This window comes from Muscardinus avellanarius, assembly GCF_963383645.1.
Source record: "Muscardinus avellanarius genome assembly, chromosome: 18".
NCBI classification, from domain to species: Eukaryota; Metazoa; Chordata; class Mammalia; order Rodentia; family Gliridae; genus Muscardinus; species Muscardinus avellanarius.
The window spans coordinates 29,288,439-29,313,494 of NC_137804.1; the positions used below are offsets into that span (position 1 = coordinate 29,288,439).

Below are 25,056 nucleotides of genomic sequence, written 5' to 3' on the forward strand. Positions count from 1 at the left end.
GAGCAATGAATGCCCACAACCCCAAAACATCAGAACCCGATAAAACAGAAATTCAGAGATTTCTAGAAGATCAAATCAGGAAAATAACTATAGAAATAATAGAGGTGCTTCGAAAAGAATTCAGAGAGAGCCAAAAAGAGATAAAGGATGCAATTAATGAAGTAAAGGCCTCAATTCAAAGTACAAACAACCGATTAGACCACATAGAGAATAGAATCTCACTCTTAGAAGATGATCAATCCAAAAATGAACGCATAGTTTCTAATCTAGAAAAAAATATCCGACAGCAGGAAACTGACATTGAAGAAATATGGGCCCATTTTAAGAGAGCTAACCTAAGAATAATTGGAATAGAGGAGGGAAAAGAAAGTGAAACCAAAGGGATCAACAATCTCTTCAAGGAAGTAATAGCAGAAAATTTTCCAAACATAGAGCAAGAGGTCGATACACAGATCCAGGAAACTTATAGAACTCCCTTTAGACAGGATCAGAGAAGAGGTTCCCCCCATGCCACATAATTGTCAAAATGACCAATGTGGAAGCCAAGCAGAGAATCTTAAAGGCAACAAAAGCAAAGGGCCAAGTGACATTCAGAGGCAAACCAATTAGAATCACTCCAGACTTCCCAAACCAAGTCATGAGAGCCAGAAGGGCTTGGAGTAACATATTCCAAACTCTGAAAGAAAACAACTTCCAGCCAAACATTTCCTACCCAGCAAAACTTTCTATCAAATTAGATGGGGAAATAAGAAGCTTCCATGACAAACAGAAACTGAAGGAATGTATGACTTCAAAACCAGCGCTAGAGAAAATACTCAAAGAGATTAACTACAAAGAAGAAATAGGTAACACACACCAGAACCAGAGAAACAGATTTTCCATCCAACAGACAACTAAGATTGGTTATCTGTGGAGATTCATTATTTATGTTACTCTTTTACCTATCTCTAAATGGTATTGTTTGCCTTTATTGTTGTTAATTTTTAGGATTTCTAGTTGGAATATTAATATACCTTCAGATATAGCATTTGAAAATATTTTATCCCATTCTATTAGTAACTTTTAACTCTGTTTACATTGTCTTTGGATATACAATTTTTTTTATTTTTTAGGGAGTTTGTATACTCTTCTGTTGCCTGTGCCATTGAAATCATATCCAAGAAATCACTGCCAATTTCAATGTTGTGAGGTTTTATGACCCGAATTTTCTTCTAAAAGTTTATAGTCTTAAGATTTATATTTAGGTCTTTTATCTATTTTGTGTTAATACTTGTATATGGGATTAGGTAAGGGTCCAATTTTATTCTTTTCCATGTAATTATTATTTTTCAACAATATTTAGTTAGAAGATTATTATTTCTACCACCAAATGTTCGTGGAAACCTTGTCAAAAATAACTTGACAATATAGGGAAGAATTTAGCTCTAGGCTTGTATTTAACTCCAATGGTTTATATATCTGCCTTTAGAACAGTACTACACTGTTTCAATTATTGTAACTTTATATGGTTTGAAATCAGAAAATATATATCTTCTAGCTTTGTTCTTTTTCAAGATCGTTTTGGGTATCTAGAATCCATATTCCATATTAGGATAGTTTTTTTCTGAAAAATAAATATATAAATATATGATAGTTTCACTTAAAAAAAGAAAAACATATTCTCTTGTAAGAAAGAAAGCAAAAAGAAATATTGAAATGTTATCTTTAAGTTAGCAAAAGCTTGGTATCAGACAAATGAAACTGTTATGTGAGATTATCATTTTTAATTTTGGATAAATTGCTATAATACTAGATGTCAACCACTAAGCCAAGCATGGGAGGGAGGGATAGGGAGAGAATGGGGTGGGGATCGGGTGGGGGCTGACTGGGTGATGTGTGCATGTATGTCTACAAAAGTTTTTTTGTATCCCACTATGATGTATGAATACAGTGCACCAATAAAAATTTTTAAAAAAATAAAAAATAAATAAAAAGACTAAAAAATAGGGCTGGGGGTATAGCTTGGAGGTACAATGCCCCTGGGTTCCTTCCCCAGTACAGAAAAAGAAAGAAAGAAAGAAAGAAAGAAAGAAAGAAAGAAAGAAAGAAAGAAAGAAAGAGAAAGAAAGAAAGAAAGGAAGAAAGAAAGAAAGAAAGAAAGAAAGAAAGAAAGAAAAAAAGAAAGAAAGAAAGAAACCTCAGACAAACATGACTAAATCTATGGTTCAAGCGAAAGGGCTGCTCCCCTGGGCTAGTTCATTCAGTGCAATAGAGAAGGTCCCAGCGCATTAGACTTGCTCAGTTTGGTCTACCAAGTACACGCCTCGGCCCACAGAAGGAGTGGAGACCTGCACCAAGAACCTCTGGCTTCGGATGGCTGCCCAGCCCCAGGCTGCCACCATGAGTATTACTTTGGTCTTTCATCACTGACAAAATGAAGGCAAACTGAGAATCAAAGGGAAGATGTGACATTGACTGTGCTCCATTCACACTTAAAACCAGGAGATATCATTGGCTTGCCTAGAGGCCTGGCTGGGTCACAAGCCTATCCATTTCTAGGCAAAATCATTTGTGGTTTGAGGGTGAATTCCACAAATTTCAAAGAACCGTCAGTCAGGACTTCAAATAACAGCTGGCCTTTGAAATCTCAAAGCAGTTTCCTCTGGAGGGTGGGGAGGAGGTCAGCCCAAGCTCCAGGTCTGATGGGCGTGTTCAGTCCCTGCCTACCTCTTGGCCTCCTTTCTGGAACTTCACCCCCCACCACCACACCGTCACGGCTGCAGCAGGTGTGGGGACAGGTAGTGCTGGCCTCGTGGGGAGACAGGAGCAGAACTGGGCCTTAGAAGCCTGTGTGCTTTCCGGAGGGACTGAAGGCAGAGGTGATGTCTGGTACTCTCCTCGAAGTTACTCTTCAACAGACACAAATAAGGACGATGCCTTACCTGAGCTGTGTAGATTATAGAACACTTTCTCACACACACCCCCCACTGGAACTTTTCTACTCTCTACTTTATGACCACCGAGGAAAGGAGAGGTCACAGAGAAGTGAAATTGCAAAGCAGAAATTCAAAGCCAGGTCTGACTCCAAGTCCAACACTCCTCCTGCCCACAGCCGGGCAGAGCTGGAGCACAGGAGAGGGAGGGCTCCAGGTCCCATTTGTGATCCTGTGGTTGATTCCCTCCTTGGAGCTGCACTCGCCTCATCTGCCAGGTGCAGATGCTAGTAACTACCACGTGCTTTTTGTTTGTTTGTTTTTGTGGTGCTGGGGATTGAACCCAGGGGCATTCTACCTCCAAGCTACTCCCCAGCCTGTTTTTTAATCTTTATTTTGAAACAGGGTCTCACTAAGTTGTGGAGAGCCTCCCTATGTAGCCGAGGCTGTCCACAAACCTGCAATCCTCCTGTCTCAGCCTCCCAAATGCTGGGATTACAAGCATGCGCCACCACACCCAGCTGCGTATGTGTTTTTGGTGTAAACTAGCAGTGCATATAAAATGCCTGCAAAAAGTGCCTCCAATCTCAGGGTGCAAGTCATGACACACACGCCCCACTAGTTCATTGCAAAGAGGGAAACACTCCACAGCGAGATCAGTGGAGCACAAATCCCAACCACAGAGAACTGTGCTTGTCTCTGCTGTCCCAGGGGGGAGGGAATCAGATCAGGGCAGGTCCTAAAAGCCTGGGAAAGTACAGCTTGATATATACAAGAAAACTAATGGACTAACACATGTGGTTCCCATACCCACATCACTTTGAATCTTCTCAGCCATGAAAGGTTAGTACTACTGTTACCACCCAATCTCACAGGTGAGGACAGGAGCCACATGGTAGAGAAGACCAACCTCTGGGGTTCTGATGAGCCCGGGCTCTAGCAAGGGCCATCCCACCTGCAAGCCTAGGTCTCCCACATGACAAACAGGGTAGGCCTCCGATGACGCCAGAAGGAAAAAAGGGCAAAGTGGCAGTGGCACACGCCATCCACACCCTGGTTCTGCTGCTTGATCTTGAGTAATTGGCTCAGCGGCTCCAAGCCTCGCCTGGCTCTGCTGGAAATCGGGAACAATACGCACAAGACCACAGTGAACATAAAATCAGCCGATACGATGCAAACACATTTAGGCTGTGTTCAACCACATGGACATTAGGGATTGCTGTCATTATTACAATTCCAGGAATAATACAGCTATCAGGATGGAATTTTCCTGACACTGTTTTGTACCTTAGCACTTATTTCCTTTCTATTTCTGAGCAACATTTAAATCAAGAAATGATCAGGGGCTCCTACCTGGGCCAACAAGAAAACAAGAGACAGCTGTTCCAGTAGAGTACACGTTGGCTGAGAAAGCAGCATACAGAGACAGCACTGCAGCTTGCGGGAAGGGGGGTAAGCTTTCAATTTTTTTTAATTTTTTGGGGGGAGTCTAAGGATGGAACCCAGGAGAATTCAACCTCTGAGCTACCCCCCCTGACCTATTTTTTATTCTTTATTTTTAAACAGGGCCTCACTAAGTAGCTGAAGCTGCCCTGAACCGCGATCCTCCTGTCTCAGCCTCGCAAATGCTGGGATAACAAGCATAAGCCACCACGCCTGGCTTCTGTTTGTTTGTTTTCATTTATTTTGGTGATACTGGGGGTGGAACCCAGGGGCTTTTCTACTTTGGGGCTATACTCCCAGACCTATTTTATACTTTATTTGGAAACAGAGTCTCACTAAGTTGCTGAGAGCCTAAGTAGCTGAGGCTGGCTTTGAACCTGTACGATCCTCCTGTCTCAGCCTCCCAAGCACTGGGATTACAAGCATGTGCCACCACACTAAGCTTTCAATTTTTTAATCCCAGAGCACTATGTAGACTCAAGCCTCTCGGCTCCAGCAGAATGAGAACCTGACTACTAAACTAGCCCCTTTATTTCCTTGGTGCCACTAGAGAAATGACCCTATATTTTCTAAATGAAGATGCATTATGGTCCAGGAGCAGGCCCTTCTACGACCAGTAGGGTAATTTCCAGCTCACCTCTTCACCAAGTCCACCCAACACCTCTCTGATGCACCCTTTCTGAGGCTAGTCAGTGGGACAGGTGTACCGGCTGGGTCTGAAGACATCTTCTCTAGAATGGCTTTGGAAAGCAAACCCCAGTTAAAGCTGGGCGTGGTGGTACACACTTGTAAGCCCAGCATGTGGAAGGCTGAGACAGGATCACGGTTCACGGACAGCCTCAGCTACTTAGTGAGGACCTTTGCAACTCAGTGAGACCTTGTTTCAAAAATAAAAAACTGGGCTGGGGGTATAGCTCAGAGGCAGAATGTCCCTGGGTTCTATCCCCAGTACCGAAAAAAAAAAGAAAAAAAGAAACACCAGTATAATAAACTGTCCAAGAGACCTTCCAGTGAGGGTGCAGGAGCCCCACACCCCTTACTGAATGCCTTGGAGCAAGATGGTCTGTCTTTACAAGGCCCCGTTGCATCTGTAGAGCAGAGACTAGCAACCTCGCCTCGCAGGCCAGTCGGGAGCCTCGCAGAGCAGTGCCTTGCAGGAGCCAGGTCCTGTTTAAACCCTTCAGCCATTTCATTTCCTCTTTCACAGAAAAAGAAGGCATACAGAAAGGGAAATACTGCTTGCTCCTGTCCCAGCACATAAAAGACAAAGCTGGGAACTAAGTCCAGCTCTGCTCCCAGCACCCAGCAGCAATGTTAGCAGCTTGCTCTATGCAACCTCCCAGAGTAAGAAGCTGAAGGTGCTCCTGGACTTACCATTCACACGGCAACACTTTTCAAAGAATTAAAATGCAATAAAGTCTGCTTAATGTCCAAATTTAAACTCCTCTAATCACTGCCATTTTAATTTGATGACTGCAAAGTTCAGAAAAGGGTTACATGGTTGTTTAAAACTTCTTCCCTGATTCCCTCCACCTGCTGCCTACAAATGCCTCCAGGTGGTGGGAATGAGGCCGGATAGTGTAAAGTTCTTACACTAGTCCTAAAACACAGACCAAACTCAGGAGTGTGAGCCTGCCCAAGAAGACTCACCGTGAGGTTCTGCCGATGTCATTCCTGGGCCTCACCACCTCTGCTCACTGTCTAAGCACTGTGCACCTGAGCATGCTGCCTCCCTTCCAGGCCTAGTTCCTGAGAGTGAACATTTAAGGTAGAGGCGCAGGGTGCGAGTCCCACCCTGCCGAGCAAGCAACCTAACCACTGCAGGCCTTGCTGCCCACAAAGGTCTTAACAGTATCTTCCTCATGGGCTTATGGTAAGGATTAAAGGAGAATTACAGGGATTAGATGTGGAAAGTCCACCAAGCTCAGTAAATGTCAGCCACGAGCTAATCATAAAGATAATTAGCACTGTGCCTCCAGTAATTGTCAAAAAGACAAGAGTACCACCCAAAAACAGAGTAACAAGAAAGAGAGGCTGCATCTTCAAACCAGCTACACAGATTCTTTCCTGTCCTACTAGAGCTACTGGCCAGTGTATTGACCATTTCCACGAAACACTGTGGCTATATGATTTAGGCAAGTTGGTATGAAGAAAGTAACATAATATTTTATGAAGCTAAACGAGGGAGGGGGAAGGAGAAAGCAAAACTATCTTTTGAAAGAAATAAATTTTAAAAAAACTTGAAAATAATAAAAAGTTGGTTGAATACCAAGCTTGCTTTGAGACTATCTTCTTATTACTGCCCCTGGTGTTCTCAGACCCTGCCCCTCAGTCAGATAGAAAGTGCCTGGCTTTGACCCAGACTCAAATTGTTACTGGAGTGAGGGAGTGAGTGGAAAGGACTGGGAGACACATTCTCTGGTTTAAGGCCTCACTGGGCAACTCACACAGCCAGGCCTAAAAACGGAAAGATCCAGGTGGAGGCCTCTATGACCTTCTCCAAACCCAACCTCACACAGACACCTAACCTACTGTAGTCCCTCTGGTTTTCATGCATCAGTCTGCTTACTTCACTCAGCCAGCCTGAGATGCCAAAGCTTTCTCTACCCCACGCCACCACACTAGTACCACCCTACACAGCTTTCTAGAGAAAAGCCTACTAAACATCTCTTACCAAATTCTTTTCCACTGTTTTTACATCCCTGCATTTTAATTTCTTTGAGGGTGTTCACTGAGGATTGAACCCATAGGCATTCTACCTCCAAGTTATACCCCCAGCCCCATTTTACTTCTTATTTGGAAACAGGGTCTAAGTTACAGAGAGACTTGCTAAGTAGTCAAGGCTGGCTTCAAACCTGTGATCCTCCTGTCTCAGCCTTCCAAGTACTAGAATTACAAATGTCTGCCACCATCCCAGCTTCCCTGCATTCTAATTTAAAAATCTACAAAGAGATTTCAATAAATTCACCAGTGTATCTCAATAATTCAGAATTTGTGTAAACCCAGAGATAATTTGTGCACTGTCATAAAAAAGGACCAAGAAACTAATTACTGCTATAAAAGGGCAACATTTTACCCCTTTACCCATTTAAGCTGTTTCTGTACAGTTAAAAAGCAGTCATTTAAATATAAACAGTTTTTCATTATATACCATTGTCAACTGAAGAGAATACACCATTCATTATACACCATGTGTACTGAAGAACATATGAGGATGTCTAACAATACTGGCCACTTCCTTAGATTAGATCCAAATAATAAAACTTTACTTCTTCTTCAAAATTTTGAGGAGTTGAAGATTCTCTGTCTGAATTAATACTATCTCTTTGCATTCGGACTTATCCAAGTAAGCAGAGTGATCTAATGTAGTGAATGGAGTATATTTTACACTTAATAAATGCTCAAAAAGTACCTTATGAATAACTAAATGATAGCTATGTTAAACCATTCATTTTTAATCTTCCTAGCTTTAGTCCTATATTAATTTATACAATCAGAATGCTAAGTTCTAGCCAGGCATGGTGGATTGTTATCCCAGCATTTGGGAAGCTGAGACAGGAGGATCGCAGTTCACGGCCAGCCTGAGTACTTAGTGAGGCTCTTTGCCAAACTCCGTGAGAACCTGTACCAAAATAAAGAATAAAAAAATAGGTTTGGGGATGTTACTCAGAGGTAGAATTCCCCTGGGTTCCATCCCCAGTACTGGAAAAAAAAAAAAAAAGCTAAGTTCTTCAGGGCATCATGGTACACACTTGTAATCCCAGTACTTGGGAGGCTGAGACAGAAGGATCGCAGGTCTGAAAACAGCCTCAGAAATTTAGAAGACTCTCATCAACATAGTAAGACCCTGCTTCAAAATAAAAATTAAAGTTGGAAATGGTGGTACACGCTTGAAATCTCAGCATTTGGGAGGCTGAAACCAGAGGATCGCGGTTCAAGGACAGCCTCAGCTACTTAGTGAGGCCCTGTTTCAAAATAAAAAATAAAAAAATTGGGCAGGGGATGTAGCTTGGAGATCAAATGTCCCTGGGTTCCATCCCCAGACCCGCAAAAAAATAAAAATAAAAAATAAAAAAATAAAAATTAAGCCAAGCATAGTGGCACACACCTGTAATCTGAATACTTGGGAAGCTAGGACAGGAGGATCCCAGTTCCCAGACAGCCTCAACAACTTAGTAATGCCCTCTGCAACTTGGTGAGACCCTGTTTCAAATTAAAAATAAAAATAGGGCTGGGGTTGCAGCTGAGAGGTAGAATGCCTCTAGGTTCAATCCCCAGTACCCAAATTCTCTTAGAAAACAGAAATTCTTTCATTTATACCACAGTTTAATGTTGTGCCCTAACCCTTTTTAAAATGAGTGCAGAGAACATCTGCTTACATGGCGTTCCTGATTCTCACAAAAGCACAGCTAAACCATGGCTCACAGTCCCCCAACAATGCACCTTATAATGTACAAGGACCCATGCTGTAGACCCCTCCTTGGGTTCGGTTCCTAGAAAGTGCTTCTCTGAATGCAAGCAGCGGCTTCCTTTTGTTTAGAGGATAAAAGCCTCTAGACTGTGGACTCTTTTGCTGCCACTGCTGGAAGCCCTAAAGGCCAGTGGAGTGCCCCAATATTAGCAATGCATTCACCTGGAGTTATCTCGGCAGGATGACTTTGTTTCAATTCCCAAATGACCCCTTTTTTCATCAAATTTTGTTTTTTTTTTTTCTTTCTCCCTTTTTTTTTGGGGGGGTGGTACTGGAGGCACTCTACTTCCAAGCTATACCCCCACCCCAATTTTACTCTTTTATTTTTGTTTTTGTTTTGTGTTTGCGGAACTGGGGATGAAACCCAGGGGCATTCTACCTCTGAGCCACACCCCCAGCCCTGTTTTTTATTTTGAAACACCCAGCTTATTCTTTTATTTTGAAACAGGGCCTTACTAAATTGAAAAGGGCCCCACTGACCCACCTCAGAACTTTTAGAAGTGGAAGAAGCACAAAGTCCATATAAATGCCATAATAATATTGAGATTTTAATGTGTATGAAACTAAAACTATTAATATTAAAGAATATCACAGCCAGGCGTAGGGTGGTGCACGCTTGTAATCCCAGCATTTGGGAGGCTGAGACTGGAGGATTGCGGTTTGCAGAAAGCCTCAGCTACTTAGTGAGGCCCTCTGCAACTTAGTGAGACCCTGTTTCAAAATAAAGAATAAAAAATAGGGCAGGGGGTGTAGCTTGGAGGTCAAATGCCCCTGGGTTCCATCCCCAGACCCTCAAAAAAAAGGAATATCTGGAATTATCAACTTAGATATTTTTCCTCCTTAATGAATAGGGACACAAAGACAGATCCATCTCCAAACTGAGGTGCAGCAAGCAAATATTCCCAAACTAAGGATCAAATGTTTGTACTGGAAACCAATTTACATAGCAATTACCTATAATGAATATTTCAGTCAACAGAACTACAGCACCCAAGTTCATGGCCCAAAGCAAGCAAAAGAATAACCTCTGACACCTTTGATATGGGCCACTGGCTTTAAAAGATTCCAAAAACGAGCAATTGGTTCATGGACCTTTGCTCTAAGCAGACACCCCACGATGTCTACGAACAACCAGGAGATCAGCCGTACCCCAACCCAAGAACACCTTTTTCTATAGCCAAAGATACAGAACAAATAAGGTCACTCACTCGAAGGAAATGAGTCCGGAGCTCAAAGGGATGTGGTATAGGAGCAAAACTGGTACAGGTTTAATGGAGGACTACGTGAAAATGAGTATGGTAACTAAAATACTTGAACCCTCCAACCCAGATAGTTGACTTCTAAGTATTTATTCCAGAGAAATGTCCACCTGTATGCATGAAGAAGTACATAAAAAGAATATCTGATGCAAGATTGTTTAAAAGAGAACAATTAAAACCATGATCCATTCACAAATGGAATATTTTTATAGCAACAAAGAAGTTGTTAGATCTCTGGATACAAATTTGGAAATATATATAAGACACATTAGGTGGGGAAGAAAAGCTATATAATGCAGGTTTATGTTCCCACTTAGTGAAATTTAAAATACTCAGATTCAGTGCGTGTGTGTGTGTGTGTGTGTGTCAAAATTCACAGATTATATAAATATACATACATACAAGGGAAAGCAACTCTGAAGACTCATACCAAACTGATTACTCTATTAGGATGAGTTGGGTAAGTAAATGGGAATGTTGCTTTAACTATATTATTTTTAAAAACATATTCATATCTTATTTGTGTAAATTTTAAATGACTTATAATAAAAATATACAATATGAGAATCAAATGCAGCTGTTCTTTAACCCACACTGTGGGATTTCCTTAATGAGAAGATAGCAGTGGCTAGAGGCCACATCCACAGAAGTCAGGGCACAGGGCTGGTGTGCTCTGCACAGTAGGTCTGAATATAAATTTGTTGAATAAAGGTGCCTCAATTTCATTTAAGTGTCTTTATAGCTACACAAAAACTATCTGTGAGTCCAGATCGCACTAGTCTTCCCCATAGATTCAGGACAGGAGGTAGTTGCCCTCAGAAGATGACTGTATAGGGAAAGGCAGGAGCCTGTATAGGGAGGCCTGAGCCCCCCACACAGCCCTAGGAACCACCAAGCTAAGGAAGGCCACCACACCGCCTCTGAGCAGTGCACACCTGCCTTCCCTTCCCCCAACTCTCTCCAGCCTGATGCTCACATTCACTTATTCAATAATTTCAAAGATATCCTGGGATTTCTAAAATTACCATTCAACCAGATGGGATGAAGAAAAACAGCAGAAATAAACCAGTAATCCCAGTACTCGGGAGGCTGACACAGGTTCAAGACTAGCCTCAGCAACTCAGAGTCACCCTCAGCCACTTAAGGAGACTCTGTTTCAAATTAAATTTTTTTTTAATTTTAAGCTCAGAGGTAGAATGCTCCTGGATTCAATCTCTGGTAACAAAACAAAACAAACAACAACAACAAAAAGGCAGAAATAACCACTTTGAGATTCTGAAGAAAGGCTTTTTCCCCAGTCTGGGTCCCCTTCTTCATCCTTGTAGGATGAGTAAGGCTTCATCCTACAAGGTCTGTCTGGACAACACCCACCCCCACCTTTCCCCAAGTCTCACACACACACACACACACACACACACACACACACACACGGTGAGGAGATAACTGTCCACTAAGTGAAACAGTTCTCCTTCACCTCCACCTTCAGTTGTTCTCGTGTGTCTTCCTCAGCACCACCCATTTCCAGCTTTCCCTGCCCAACTAAGTACCCTTCCTGCCTACAAGAACCTCCAAAGGGAGAACACCAATCTTACTTGAATTAAACAGGGAGGATATCCTCTGCCACCTCCTCTACTCTCATCACATGAACAGCACTGTACTTAGGGACACAGTCTGCAACTGCTCATCGCAGAGGTCCTCAGGGGTCTATGCACAGTAGGAGGCAGGAATGGGGACGTTGCCAGCCACTTCCAGGTGGCCCACTAAAGCCCACTCTACCCCTGCCTCAGGACCAGGAATACCCACCATCTTTCCCTGGACCACACTGTTCACTCAGCAGTAACACAACACACAGTCCCTGTGTGCCCAGCCTCCAGAATCCTAGAGTCTCCGCAATTTCTTTAGAAACTTTTCTTTGGTAAGCAGCTATTTGGGTGTCTATTCAAGAATCCTGTTCTCCTGCCCCACCCCCAAACACCAGTATTTAATAAGCTATAAGTGCATCTACTGCTGAGCAAGCCCATTCCTTCTCTATCAACTACTTCTCACATTTTGCAGAAAACTAAAAAGTAAACAAATACTGATAGGGAAAGTTTTTAAAAGGGAAACTAGCCAAGCATAGTGACACAAACTTGTAATCCCAGTACTTGAGAGGCTGAACCAGGAGGATTATGGGTTCATGGTCAGCCTCAGCTACTTAGTGAGGCCCTCAACACTTGTGTGGCAAAGGGTTCCTGTTTCAAAATAAGAATTTAAAAACAGGGCTGGGAGTGTATCTCAGTCTCCCTCTGTATTCTCCCTATACTCCTGGGTTGAATTCCCAACACAATAGATAGAAACATGGATGGATGGATGGATGGATGGATGGATGGATGGATGGATGGATGCTAGCCACCATAAATTAAATAATAAATAAATAAATAAATAAATAAATAAATAAATAAATAAATAAATGGAAGCTAGCCACAAATCTACAATTTACTCTAGGGTTTCTGTCTTTCACATGATCATTTATTAAAATATAAAACTTGACCTAAAAGCCAGGTGTGGTGGTACACGCTTGTAATCCCAGTACTTGGGAGGCTGAGACAGGAGTATTGTAGCTACTTAGCAAGGCCTTTTACAACTTAACAACTTAGTGAAACCCTGTTTCAAAATAAAAAAATAAAAAATAAGGCTGGGGATGTAACTCAAGAGGTATAATTCCCCTGGGTTCAGTCCCCAGTAGCACGTACACGTGTGTGTGTGTGTGTGTGTGTGTGTGTGTGTGTAACTCAATCTGAGATTAAGAAAGGAATGCATGTTCCCACATGTCCTCCCCCAAATGGGTATTAGAAGGCAGCATGTGAGGGAAAACTATAGTAGGTGAGTCACACTCTGGCTTCAGAAACCTGAGCAGAGGTAGAATCCTGATGACATTTTTAAGCTCCCTCACCTGATGTCTGAATGTGATTTCACCACAAAGACTTTTCAGTAACTCAGGTAATAAACTTCAGTAGCCTGGGGATATAGATCAGTGGTACAGCACTTATCTGGGTTCCATCCCCAGCACCAAAAAAAAAAAAAATCTGCATGTGTTGACATATATACTTTTTCCTTCTGCTAAGCCAATTTGGGCAATCTTCTTTGTGATGCAAAGGGTTCTGTCTAATGCATTAATATCTTTACTTTAAGGCAGTCTCGTTTGTTACAGGGTCTCAGCAAGGAGATTCCTTGTATAAAGTGTGACTCTGAGATTCACTTTTTTTTTTTGCTTTTATTGGTATATTGTAGTCTCACACCATAACATAAATCATGTTGACAATGACATAAATGCACACAGTACTTGGTCCCCCATCCCACCTCCCATTTCTTTCCCTCCCAGTACCAAGTACTCAGATTGACAATTGTATATTCACATGTATGTATAGTCAATGGTAATATTTCCATTAATGAACCTCAGCCCTCTTCCTACCCTACTCTTCTTCCCTGCCTCCACTGAGGATCTCTTCCATTATCTGGAGTCCCTCTGGGATCCCAAATACTACCTATATAGCATATTAGAGAAAACATATGTCCCTTCTCTTTTTGTGCTTGGCTAATCACACTTAACATAATGTTCTCCAGGCCTTTCCATCATCTTACAAATAACATAATTTTTTCTTTATTACTGAGAAGAATTCCATTGTGTGTATTTCCCACAATTTTGTAATCCATTCACCTGTTTTTGGACATCTAGGATGGTTCCATAGATTGGCTATTGTGAATTGTGCTGCTATGAACATGGGTATGCATATATTACTGTAGTTCTCTGATTTCAACCCCTTCGGAAAGATACCCAGTGGTGGTATAGCCAGATCATATGGTGGATTCATTCCCAGTTTTCTAAGGAATCTCCACACGGACCTCCATAGCAGCTGAACTAGTTTGTACTCCCATCAACAGAGTTCCTATTTTCCCATATCCTTGCCAACATTTACTGTTATTTGACTTCTTGACTGTCATTCTGATTTGGGGTTAGATGGATTCTCAGTGTAGTTTTGATTTTTCTTTTTTGTGTGTGTGTGTGTGGTACTGGGGTTCCTGGAAGCCCTTCTACCGCCGGGCTACACTCCCAGACCTAATTTTTTATATTTTTTAATTTGGAAACAGGGTCTCTTAAGCCAGCGAAGCTGGCTCCGAACCAGCACTATCCTCCTGTCTCAGCCTCCCAAGCATGGGGATTACAAGCGTGCACCACCACACCTGGCCTCCGTCAATCTTTAAATGAAAAGTATCACACATCTACCCAAAAAGAATCATTCACAATGTAGCTAATATGCAATTCTGACACAAAAGCCAGCTTATACCAGGAATTTAAAAAGAATCAAAAAGTGCTTCTCTGAGCCAGGCATGGTGGCTCACACTTGGTGGCACACACTTGTAATCCCTGCGCTTGGGAGGCTGATACAGGAGGATCTCACAGGTTCGAAGCCTGCCTCAGCTACTTACTGAGGCTCTCAGCAACTTAGTGAGACCCTGTTTCCAAATAAAATATAAAATAGGTCTGGGAGTATAGCCCGGAGGTAGAAAGCTTCTGGGTTCCAACCCCAGTTCCACAAAAAAAAAAAAAGAAGTGCTTCTCTTTCTCTAAAGAACTAAATTTTTCAAGAAAGAAAGATACAATCCTGAAATTAAAGGTGAACCCTGACAGGTGTTTTCTACAGTTTCATTAATATGAGACAACTAAAGTCAGCCTCTTGGGCAAATATTAATCATTAGCTAATTGTTGAAAATTAACTAATAGTCTATAAGGATATGCCATGGAGCACGTGCATGAACCCTTTATTTACTCACTCATTCCACATGCATTTCCTGCTGTGCCTACCATGTGCCAGGCACAGAGTTATGTCCACAAATCTACAGACCCTAGTAAGACTCCAGTCTCAGCCTCTGGAAACTTATATTTTAGTTTTATTCAAAGTCATTCAACTAATCAGCCAAAGTGCCAGCTGTTATACCCCAAAGCCGTGGTGTAGAACCACCACACCCAAGCCACTTCCCAGAACAGCTCCAGAACAAGGGGGAAAGGGGACAGTATCTATAAATAGGAGAGTGTGCTGTGCTTATAGCAGTCCATCAAGAAGGCAAATATCTACTTAGGTAGATGGGGGTGGGAGGCAGGGAGTTATCAAGTATCAGAGGAGGCTGGACAAGGGATTCACCATATGAGATATTCTCAAAGAAGAGATAGAAGCTAGGCATGAAAAAATAAAATTAAAATGGAAACACAATAGAGGAAAGAGTGTACAGGAAGTACAGAACACCCCCCATGGGCAAAGCCCAGTGAACCAGGTTATAGAATTTTGTTTCAATTACTTTATTACAATTCACTCCATTCTGTGTAGAACTGTGAGAAGCTAAACTATATGACCATGTGAATCCAGTGAGATTGCTTTTTAAGCCAAATTAACACTGTACACATGGATTTTAGCCATGGCAAAAGAAAGCAATCCCAGTAGAGACATCCCACAGCATTCCTGCCCAGTGTGAGGCATTAAGTCTCACTGACAAGTGTTCACAACCCAGCACAGCTTCCAATAGATGTTCCCCTGCTCTGCTACTCTGAGCCCTAGAACCAGAGCCCAAAATATATGAGACTGCTTAGCTCTGCAACCTAGCTCTAAGGACTCCTTTAGACAGAGATGTACAAGAGTCATATACCCTAAACATTTCAGGAAGAAACACAATTTCTCATCCACTCCCATCCAAGAACCTCCAAGGAGTCCACAAAGGGACCCGCCACCCAAGAAAATCCTAAATGTGGCTTAGATAAAAGAAAGAATAAGGTGCTTTCCAGGGACCTGTTCCTTTGGCAGTTATTAACATTTACTGAACATCTACTACTTACCATTGCCAATGTTCTGTGAAGATGCTTGATAAGATAAAGATGTGCATATAAATAACAAAAACAGACTTCCGGGAAGATGGCGACTGAGAAAAGCAGCATTTACAAGTCCTGCTAAAACTCGATCTCTATTGCCACAAAATCAGCGCTTTTTATAGCCAGAAAACACTAGCAACAGATAAATAAAAATGTAAACAAAAGGGACAGAGAAAAAAAGACAAGAAGAACAACCAGAGACCAGAAAAAAAAATCAAGCCAGCAATGTGGCAGTGGAGCCGAGCCGGCACCATCTTCCCTCACAGCACCAGGCTCCAGAGAGGAAAGGTAAACAAGAAGCTGAAGTGAGCAGCTGCAGAACATTCAGGGGTAATTCAGCAGCTCTTTCAGCACAAAGAACATCTAAAACTCCCAGTGGCCAAGCTCATCATGCCTTCCAGGGACTCAGAACGAAGCTCAAAACCAGAAAAGAAATGCACCAGCCTCACAACTGAGGGCATGACAGCAGCGCCATACTGACAGCAGCGCCAGCCTCACGGCCAAGGGAGTAGCAGCGGCGCCATATTGCCAGCAGTGACAGCAAGTTCACCTTGCCCCGTGACAGCTCCTGATCAGCTCACACAATAACTGTGAGTAAAATTGCAGCCTCTAAAGGAGAAATCCCTGTACTGAACTCCCAGGGACTTGTGGAGCTTTGATAATCTCCTTGGGTCTGAGATTTTGCAGTCCAACCCAGTGAAGGAGTAGTGGTGGCAGAGATACCACACCATAGTCCCAGCTCCCCGTGGGAAAACGCCCAGCCTGGCACCCCCACGGTCTCATGCAGCCTCAATTAACTTACTGGGACTGACACTTTGCAATACAACCCAGTAAAGGAGTAGTGGTGACTGAGATTACCACAGACTCAAGATATAGAGCACCCTAAGTGAAGTCGTAGTGACCCAGGGAAGGCACAAAATTCTGAAATCATGGGAAAGAGGAACAACAATAGAGCAATGAATGCCCACAACTCCATATTATCAGAACCTGATAACACAGAAATTCAGAGATCTCCAGAAGATCAAATCAGGAATATAACTGTAGAAATAATAGAGGTGCTTTGAAAAGAATTTAGAGAAAGTCTAAAGGGATAAAGGATGCAATCATTGAGGTAAAGGCCTCAGTTCAAACTATAAACAATCGATTAGACAACATGAAGAACAGAATCTCGCTCCTAGAAGATGATCACTCCAAAAACAAATGCATAATTTATAACTTGGAAAAAAAATCAGACAGCAGAAATCTGACATTGAAGAAATATGGGCCCATTTTAAGAGAGCTAACCTAAGAATAATCGGAATAGAGGAGGGAAAAGAAGGTGAAACCAAAGGGATCAACAATCTCTTCAAAGAAATAATAGCAGAAAATTTTCCAAACATAGAGCAAGAGGTCGATACTCAGGTCCATGAAACTTATAGAACTCCCTTTAGACAGGATCAGAGAAGAGGTTCCCCATGCCACATAATTGTCAAAATGACCAATGTGGAAGCCAAGCAGAGAATCTTAAAGGCAACAAAACAAAGGGCCAAGTGACATTCAGAGGCAAACCAATTAGAATCACTCCAGACTTCCCAAACCAAGTCATGAGAGCCAGAAGGGCTTGGAGCAACATATTCCAAACTCTGAAAGAAAACAACATCCAGCCAAAAATTTCCTACCCAGCAAAACTTTCTATCAAATTAGATGGGGAAATAAGAAGCTTCCATGACAAACAGAAACTGAAGGAATGTATGTCTTCAAAACCAGCACTAGAGAAAATAGTCAAAGAGATTAACTACAAAGAAGAAATAGGTAATACACACCAGAACCAAAGAAACAAGATTTCCCATCCAGCAGACAACTAAGATTGGCTATTTTTGGAGATTCATTATTTATTTAAGTCTTTAACCTATTTCTAAATTGTATTGTTTGCTTTTATTGTTGCTAATTTTCAGAATTTCTGTTTGGAATATTAATATACCTTCAGATATAGCATTTGGAAATATTTTATCCCATTCTATCAGTAACTTTTAACTCTGTTTACACTGTCTTTGGATGTACAATTTTTTATTTTTTAGGAAGTTTGTTTATTCTTTTGTTGCCTGTGCCTTTGAAATCATATTCAAGAAAGCACTGTCAATTTCAATGTTGTGAAGTTTTATGATCCAGGTTTTCTTCTAAAGTTTATAGTCTTAAGATTTACATTTAGGTCTTTTATCTATTTTAAGTTAATATTTGTATATGGTGTTAGGTAAGGATCCAATTTTATTCTTTTTCATGTAATTATTATTTTTCAACAATATTTAGTGAAAAGATTATTATTTCCTTCACCAAATATTCTTGGAAACCTTGTCAAAAATAACTTGACCATATATGGAAGAATTTATTTCTAGGCTTGTATTTAACTCCACTGGTTTATATATCTGTCTTTATAGCAGTACTACACTGTTTCAATTATTGTAGCTTTATAAGTTTTGAAATCAGAAAATGTACATCTTCTAGCTTTGTTCTTTTTTGAGATTGTTTTGGGTATTTAGAGTTCATATTGCATGTTAGGATAGATTTTTTTCTGAAAAATAAATAAATCTATGATAGTTTCACCTTAAAAAAAAGAAAAAAAATATCCTCTGGTAAGAAAGAAAGCAAAAAGAAATATTGAAGTGTTATCTCTAAGTGATCAAAAGCTTGATATCAGACAAATGAATCTGTTAAGTGAGATTATCATTGTTAATTTTGAATAAAGTGCTATAATATTAGATGTCAACCACTAAGCCAAGCATGGGAAGGAGGGATGGGGAGGGAATGGGGTGGGCATTAAGTAGGGACTGACTGGGCGATGTGTGCATGTATGTCTACACAAGTTTTTTATCCCATTACGATGTATGAATATAGTGCACCGATAAAGAAATTTTTTTAAATACTGTATTTTATAAGTAATATACCACAAAAGAAATTCTGATAAGATTGTTCTTTTGGATAAGGGTCAGAAGAGGTCTCCTGGAATAGATGTAGCTATAATGACAGTGACATATAAAGACAGGGTAGTAGAAAGGAAGAGGCATTTCATATGGGAGAAACATTAAAAGCCGGGAGGCATACAAGTAAATGAGGTATGGTTAAGGACTCTGGAAGCCAGGTGTGGTGATGCATGCTTGTAATCCCAGTACTTGGAAGACTGAGATATGAGGATCACTGGTTCCCGGCCAGCCTCAGCAACTTAGTGAGGCTTTATTTCAAAATAAAGAATAAAAAATAGGGCTGGGAGTATAGCTCAGAGGTAGAATGCCCCTGGATATAAATGGGGCAAAGGGGACTATGAAACAGAGGAAAGGGAGATAAACAACAACAAAACAACAACAACAAAAAAGAGTTGGGCCAGATCAAGCTGGTCCTGGCCATGGTCTGGGCCTTCTTCTGTGGAGAGTGGGTAGCCACTGAGGCCTCAGGATCACTTTTCCAAACAGTCATCTGACACTTGGCATGAACACAGAAGAAGACATGTGGGACTTTGCAGAGGCAAAATGTCAACAAATTAAAAATACAAATATACGAGCCTCAACGACAAGATGAGAAAAGGGGCCAGGAAAGGGCCAGAGACCTGTGAGACTTTTGTTCCATTTAGCAAGCATTTACTGAGCACCTGGTATGAGCCACTCACTCTGCCAGAAAAAAGGATAGCGACGCATGGCCACACAGAGGCCTTGTCTCCAATTACTGTGAGGTGCACTGGTGTGGGTACAGCCATTAGCAGATACCAAGTAAAATATGAATTGGCAGATCCCCATTTGGGATACTTCTAATTGGAGGTAGTTTTAGCAGGATAGAGAACTGGGAGGCAGCCTGGGGAGAAAGAGAGGGCCAGGAAGAGGGTCCACAGACTAAACACTTCAGCCACACCAGTTTGCTTATGAGAAGCTGAAGGTCAGGGTATAAAATAAAGCATTGTTCATCAAATGAAAGTGTAACTTGCAATCAACCTCACTCTAAGACCTGTGCCAACAAGAAAACAAAATTAAAAAATGATGATATATGCTCTAAATAAGTACGCGTGAGGAAATGCTGCTACTGCCTGAACCAGGAGGGAGATCACTGTGGGAACAAAGCTGCACCGTTTCCATGGTATCAGCCTCCTCTGGTCCCTGCAAGTCCACAAATGAAAACCCAGATATATTTTTTTAAATCTAACTCTGGGAAAACTTGCCGCCCCCAAGGAATTTTTCAAATCCCCAAAGCTGGCTGAGTTACAACCCAGACCAAACATACATTGCACTCATGGGGATGGCTATATTTCTTACCCAACAAAACAATAATTTTACTACAAATGACCTGAAACAGGCCCATTAAGCTGGCCCTGAATCTCATTCTAGTGCTTGCCGTACACATCTCCCACCAAGCTGTCAGGCAAAGGATACATACAGCTCTGAAGCCTGTGTCAGCTTCTGTCCTTTGTCATTCACATTAAATGAAAGGTATTTCCTACAGATGGAAAATAAGCTTCATTCAGCTGCCTCTAAACCAGTCCCAAAAATAGAGCAATCACTTTGGTACAAATTGGGTCAAATGTAAAAAAAAAAAAAAAAAAAAACTAACTCCCTGGTGGGAGGACAGACATAGCATGGGACCTTGCTCAGAGTAAGGGGAAAATCCACAAAGACCCTCCCTTCCCACAGTGGGAAAGAAAACATTTAAAGGGTCAGACAGTAAATAAACTCATCTGGCCATGTGACTATCCGAGTTAAAGCAAGTTAGGAGCTTTAATGTCATGAGTTTCAGAATACTCAGTAAAAAGGTCAAAATATAGCCGGGAATAGTGGCGCACGCTTGTAATCCCCGCCCTTGGGAGGCTGAGATGGGAGGATCTCACAGGTTCGAAGCCAGCCTCAGCTACTTAGTAAGGCTCTCAGCAACTTAGTGAGACCGTTTCTAAATAAAATATTAAAAGGGTCTGGAAGTACAGCCCAGAGGTAGAAAGCCTCTGGGTTCCACCCCCAGTACCACACACACACAAAAAAAGGTCAAAATATATGTTGGCATTTAGAAAGGCCTGACAAAGTAACACACTGCCCACCTCCCCTAAGAACAAATCAGTGTTTAAGAATGATCAAGAGCCTGGGTGTGGTGGCGCAGGCCTGTAATCCCAGAATTCAGGAGGCTGAGACCTAGGATTGTAGTTCACAGACAGCCTCAGCTACTTAATGAGGCCCTCCACAACTTAGTGAGACCCTGTTTCAAAATAAAGAATAGAAAATAGGGCAGGGGGTGTAGCTTGGAGGTCAAATGTTCCTGTGTTCCATTCCCAGACTAACAAAAAAAATAGATAGATAGATAGATAGATAGATAGATAGATAGATAGATAGATATAGATAGATAGATATATCAAGAAAGGATCCCCTGGGAGAGGCTGCAAGTGAGAAGAAGAGAGATTTATCTATTTCTTGTATTTTATCCCCTCACTTTTTAACTGAGAAATCCAAACAGTCTGACATCATTTAGATTAGTGCCCTGAATTTCCCTAGGGAAAAAAAATCAGCATATTAATTGGCTTACACACACAGCTACATTAATTATTCCATTGATCTAAATTAATCTGCCTCTGAAAGGTATTTATTTTCTAAGTTTGTTTAATCATGTCCTCTTGAGCTACAAAAAGCAACAAACTGGGTCACCATCCACGTTGTTAAATTTGGTAACAAGGCTAACACCATCTGTGGCCTAGGTTACAATGATCTATCTCCATTGATAGGAAGCTTTTCACTATTTCTGCTTTTCCTTTAAAATGAACATCTAATGTCAAATGTCTACAACCAAATTAAAAGCCATTTAAAAAATCTAAAGTTACACAAATAATCTCAAGTACAACAGTGATTATATATCTAACTCCCAATTTCAGTTGCATTTTCAGCAGCAATATCCACAATTTTTTAAATTTCTTTAGAAATCAAACTACCAAATACAAATAGACATCATGTTACATCTGAACTATGCCCAAATGTGTGTGTGTGTGTGTGTGTGTGTGTGTGTGTGTGTGTGTGTGTATTTTACTGGTGATTAAACACAGGGCTTCACACATGCTAAGCAAGAGTTCTCCGCTCCATCACCAGCTCCCAACATTTTTAAATGTAACAAGAAAGCCGGGCGTGGTGGCGCACGCTTGTAATCCCCGAGCTTGGGAGGCAGAGACAGGAGGATCGCGCAGGTTCAAAGCCAGCCGCGCGCGCAGGCGTAGGAGACCCTGTTTCCAAATAAAAATGTAAAAATAGGTCTGGGAGTGTAGCCCGGAGGTAGAAGCGCTTCCAGAAACCCCAGTACCACCAAAATAAATAAATAAATAAATAAATAAATAAATAAATAAATAAATAAATAAATAAATAAATGTAACAAGAAATCCTACATGGGCTAGGGACATAGTTCAAATGGTAGACCACTTGCCTAGCATGCACAAGGACCTGGGTTCAATCCCAGGGAAGAACAGAGGGAGGGAAGGAGTCAGTCCTGTGCATAAACTATTAAGACTAAATTTACAAGAGCATAATTTCAGTATCTCTGGAAACAAGAACTCTTTCCCATTTAAAAAAAAAAAAAAGTCTAGTATGTTTTCCTTTACAATACTTGCTCAGTTAAAAACATCCAACCCCCTGGGCCTGGTGGCGCACGCTTGTAATCCCCACACTTGGGAGGCAGAGACAGGAGGATCGCACAGGTTCAAAGCCAGCCGCGCTGGCTTAAGAGACCCTGTTTCCAAAGAAAAATATAAAAAAAATAGGTCTGGGAGGGTAGCCCAGAGGTAGAAGGGCTTCCAGGAACCCCAGTACCACCAAAAAACAAAACAAAACAAAACAAAATATCCAACCCTGTTAAAATACAGCTTCAACATGAGAAATCAAAACAAAATGGAAGGAGCTAGAAGAGGAGAAAGCAAAACTGTTACAGTCTGCTATTGTCCGCCACTGATCCCCCCTGCATCTGCATGGCCTCCAATTATAAGAAATGGATCCTTGCAAACAATTGCTTCAGCACCAGAAACAACCTGGAATTGCTTCTGAATCATCAAAGACAGACCACAGGATGTCAGAGGTAAAGATGATACCAGTGATCTTAGGCAATCCCCTGATTGCCAGGCAGATGAATGGCAGTGCAATAAGGGCACAAGAAATGCTCCCAAAGACAACTCATTTACAGGGAGTGAGACTAAACCTTACACAAGTCGGTGCCTTTTTTTCTTTTAACTATATCAACTTTTCCCAAAGGAGGTTCCATGGGACATTGGTTCCATGATTTAGTCTTCTGCCAAAAGAAAGAAATAAAGGAAAGAAAGAAAAAGGAAGAGAAAGAGAGAGGGAGGGAGGGAAGGAGGGAGGGAGGGAGGGAGAGAGAGAGAGAGAGAGAGAGAGAGAGAGAGAGAGAGAGAGAGAGAGAGAGGGGAAGGAAAGACAGACCAATTACTTTTAGGAACTAGCTGAATTAAACAAAATGAAACTTGGTTTTTAGCATATGACTTCCTAGCACTTTTACTCAGCTAATGTATGCTGTAAATCTTTAAGAGGGCAATAAAATATATAGATGTATCCTGTGTTTAACCATAAACTTATCTTATCTGGGGCTTTTCATAGGACTTGGAGGAAAAACTTCAATACTGTACTGTTTCCTTCTCCAAATTATGCTCTATGTAGTTTCTTCATTTTTTTATATTCCACTTTTACAAAAATTAATATCTCATACAAAATCTGTGATAATTCTCTACTTACCAGAAAAAAAAAATTGATCAAAGTACCCACTGCTCCCAAATAACACTGAATTTTTTTTAAAGCTAATACTATCAGGAAAAGAATGGTTGTCATCAAAAGCCTACATGGAGAGAAACGTTTTTTAACATCTGCTACAAATCTCTTCCATAAAAAGTTCCATATCTATTTATATATGATTCATGATTTTAAACACTTTAATTTAGTAAAATATGAGAATACAGGTTTTAAAAAACAAAAACAAACACTATTACAAAGCTGCAGGACTTCATGCATAGCTGTAAACTTCAACCATCCAGAAAGTCAGCTGCCGGTTTAAGTACAGCCAAATGATACACAAGATAAGCAGGAACTCTAAAGACACTTACCAAGTTATGATTTGTTGAATTAGAATCATCTTCAGGGAATGGGATGTAAATAGCTAAGGCCACACAATTGGCAAAAATAGCCAATAATATAAATATGTCAAATGGTCTGAAAGATTTTGTTAAGGTATATACGCATTATACAAGCATAAACTATCTTTCTTATCACATGTTCGAGCACACCACATGTGAATTGTTTACAAAATAAAAATGACATCCTACAACTCGCTCTTTGACAGACTACTGTAACTACTGGGTTTTCAGCAGAAGTTGTCATCAAGAGGCACCTCGCAATAGGTTCTCCTATCAAATGACCTGTGTCTTTTTTTCTCTGCTGTAAGGATCATGTTACATTCATTCTTCTACTGCACATTGTATATTAAAATCTAAAAGTAGGCTGGGCATGGTAGCACACACTTGAAATCCCAATACTTGGGAGGCTGAGATGGGAAGATCAGAGGTTCGCAGCCAGCCTCAGCAACTTACTAAGATGCTCTGCAACTTAATGAGATCGTGTTTCAAATTTAAGAAAATACACCTGATCTTAGCCAAAAGACAGAAAGCGATCAAAATGAAAAATAAAATAGGGCTGGGGTCTAGCTCAGAAATAGAATGCCCCTGGGTTCAACTCCCAGCACCAAAAAAGAAAAAACAACAACAACAAAAAAAAACTAAAAATACTGAATGCCCAATTACGGCACTAAGTGAACCAGGTTTGCCTTTGTAGCTTAAAAAAGCAACACAGAGCCAAGCATGGTGGCACATACTTGTAATTCCAGTACTCGGGAGGATGAAACAGGAGGATTGTAGATTCTAAGGACAGCCCAACAAGTAGTGAGATTATCATCAACCTAGTGAGACCCTGTTTCAAACTAGAAATAAAATAGGACTGGAGGCATAGCTCAGAAGTAGAATCCCCTGTGTTCAATCCTCAGTACAAAAAAAAAAAAAGAAAGAAAGAAAGAAAGAAAGAAAGAAAGAAAGAA

The 25,056-nt window shown here is 41.1% G+C and overlaps 1 protein-coding gene across 5 annotated transcripts in view; it reads right to left on the minus strand.

Moving 5' to 3' along the window:
- CACNA1D (calcium voltage-gated channel subunit alpha1 D) overlaps positions 1-25,056 on the minus strand; it is a gene marked incomplete at both ends in the record, with an annotated part of 454,266 nt that overhangs the window by 310,094 nt on the left and 119,116 nt on the right. For all 5 annotated transcript variants that reach the window (XM_080715698.1, XM_080715696.1, XM_080715694.1 and 2 more), the window contains one exon: positions 24,074-24,179. In XM_080715698.1, coding sequence (XP_080571824.1) covers positions 24,074-24,179 — 106 coding nt within the window. The remainder of the gene's footprint in view (positions 1-24,073; positions 24,180-25,056) is intronic.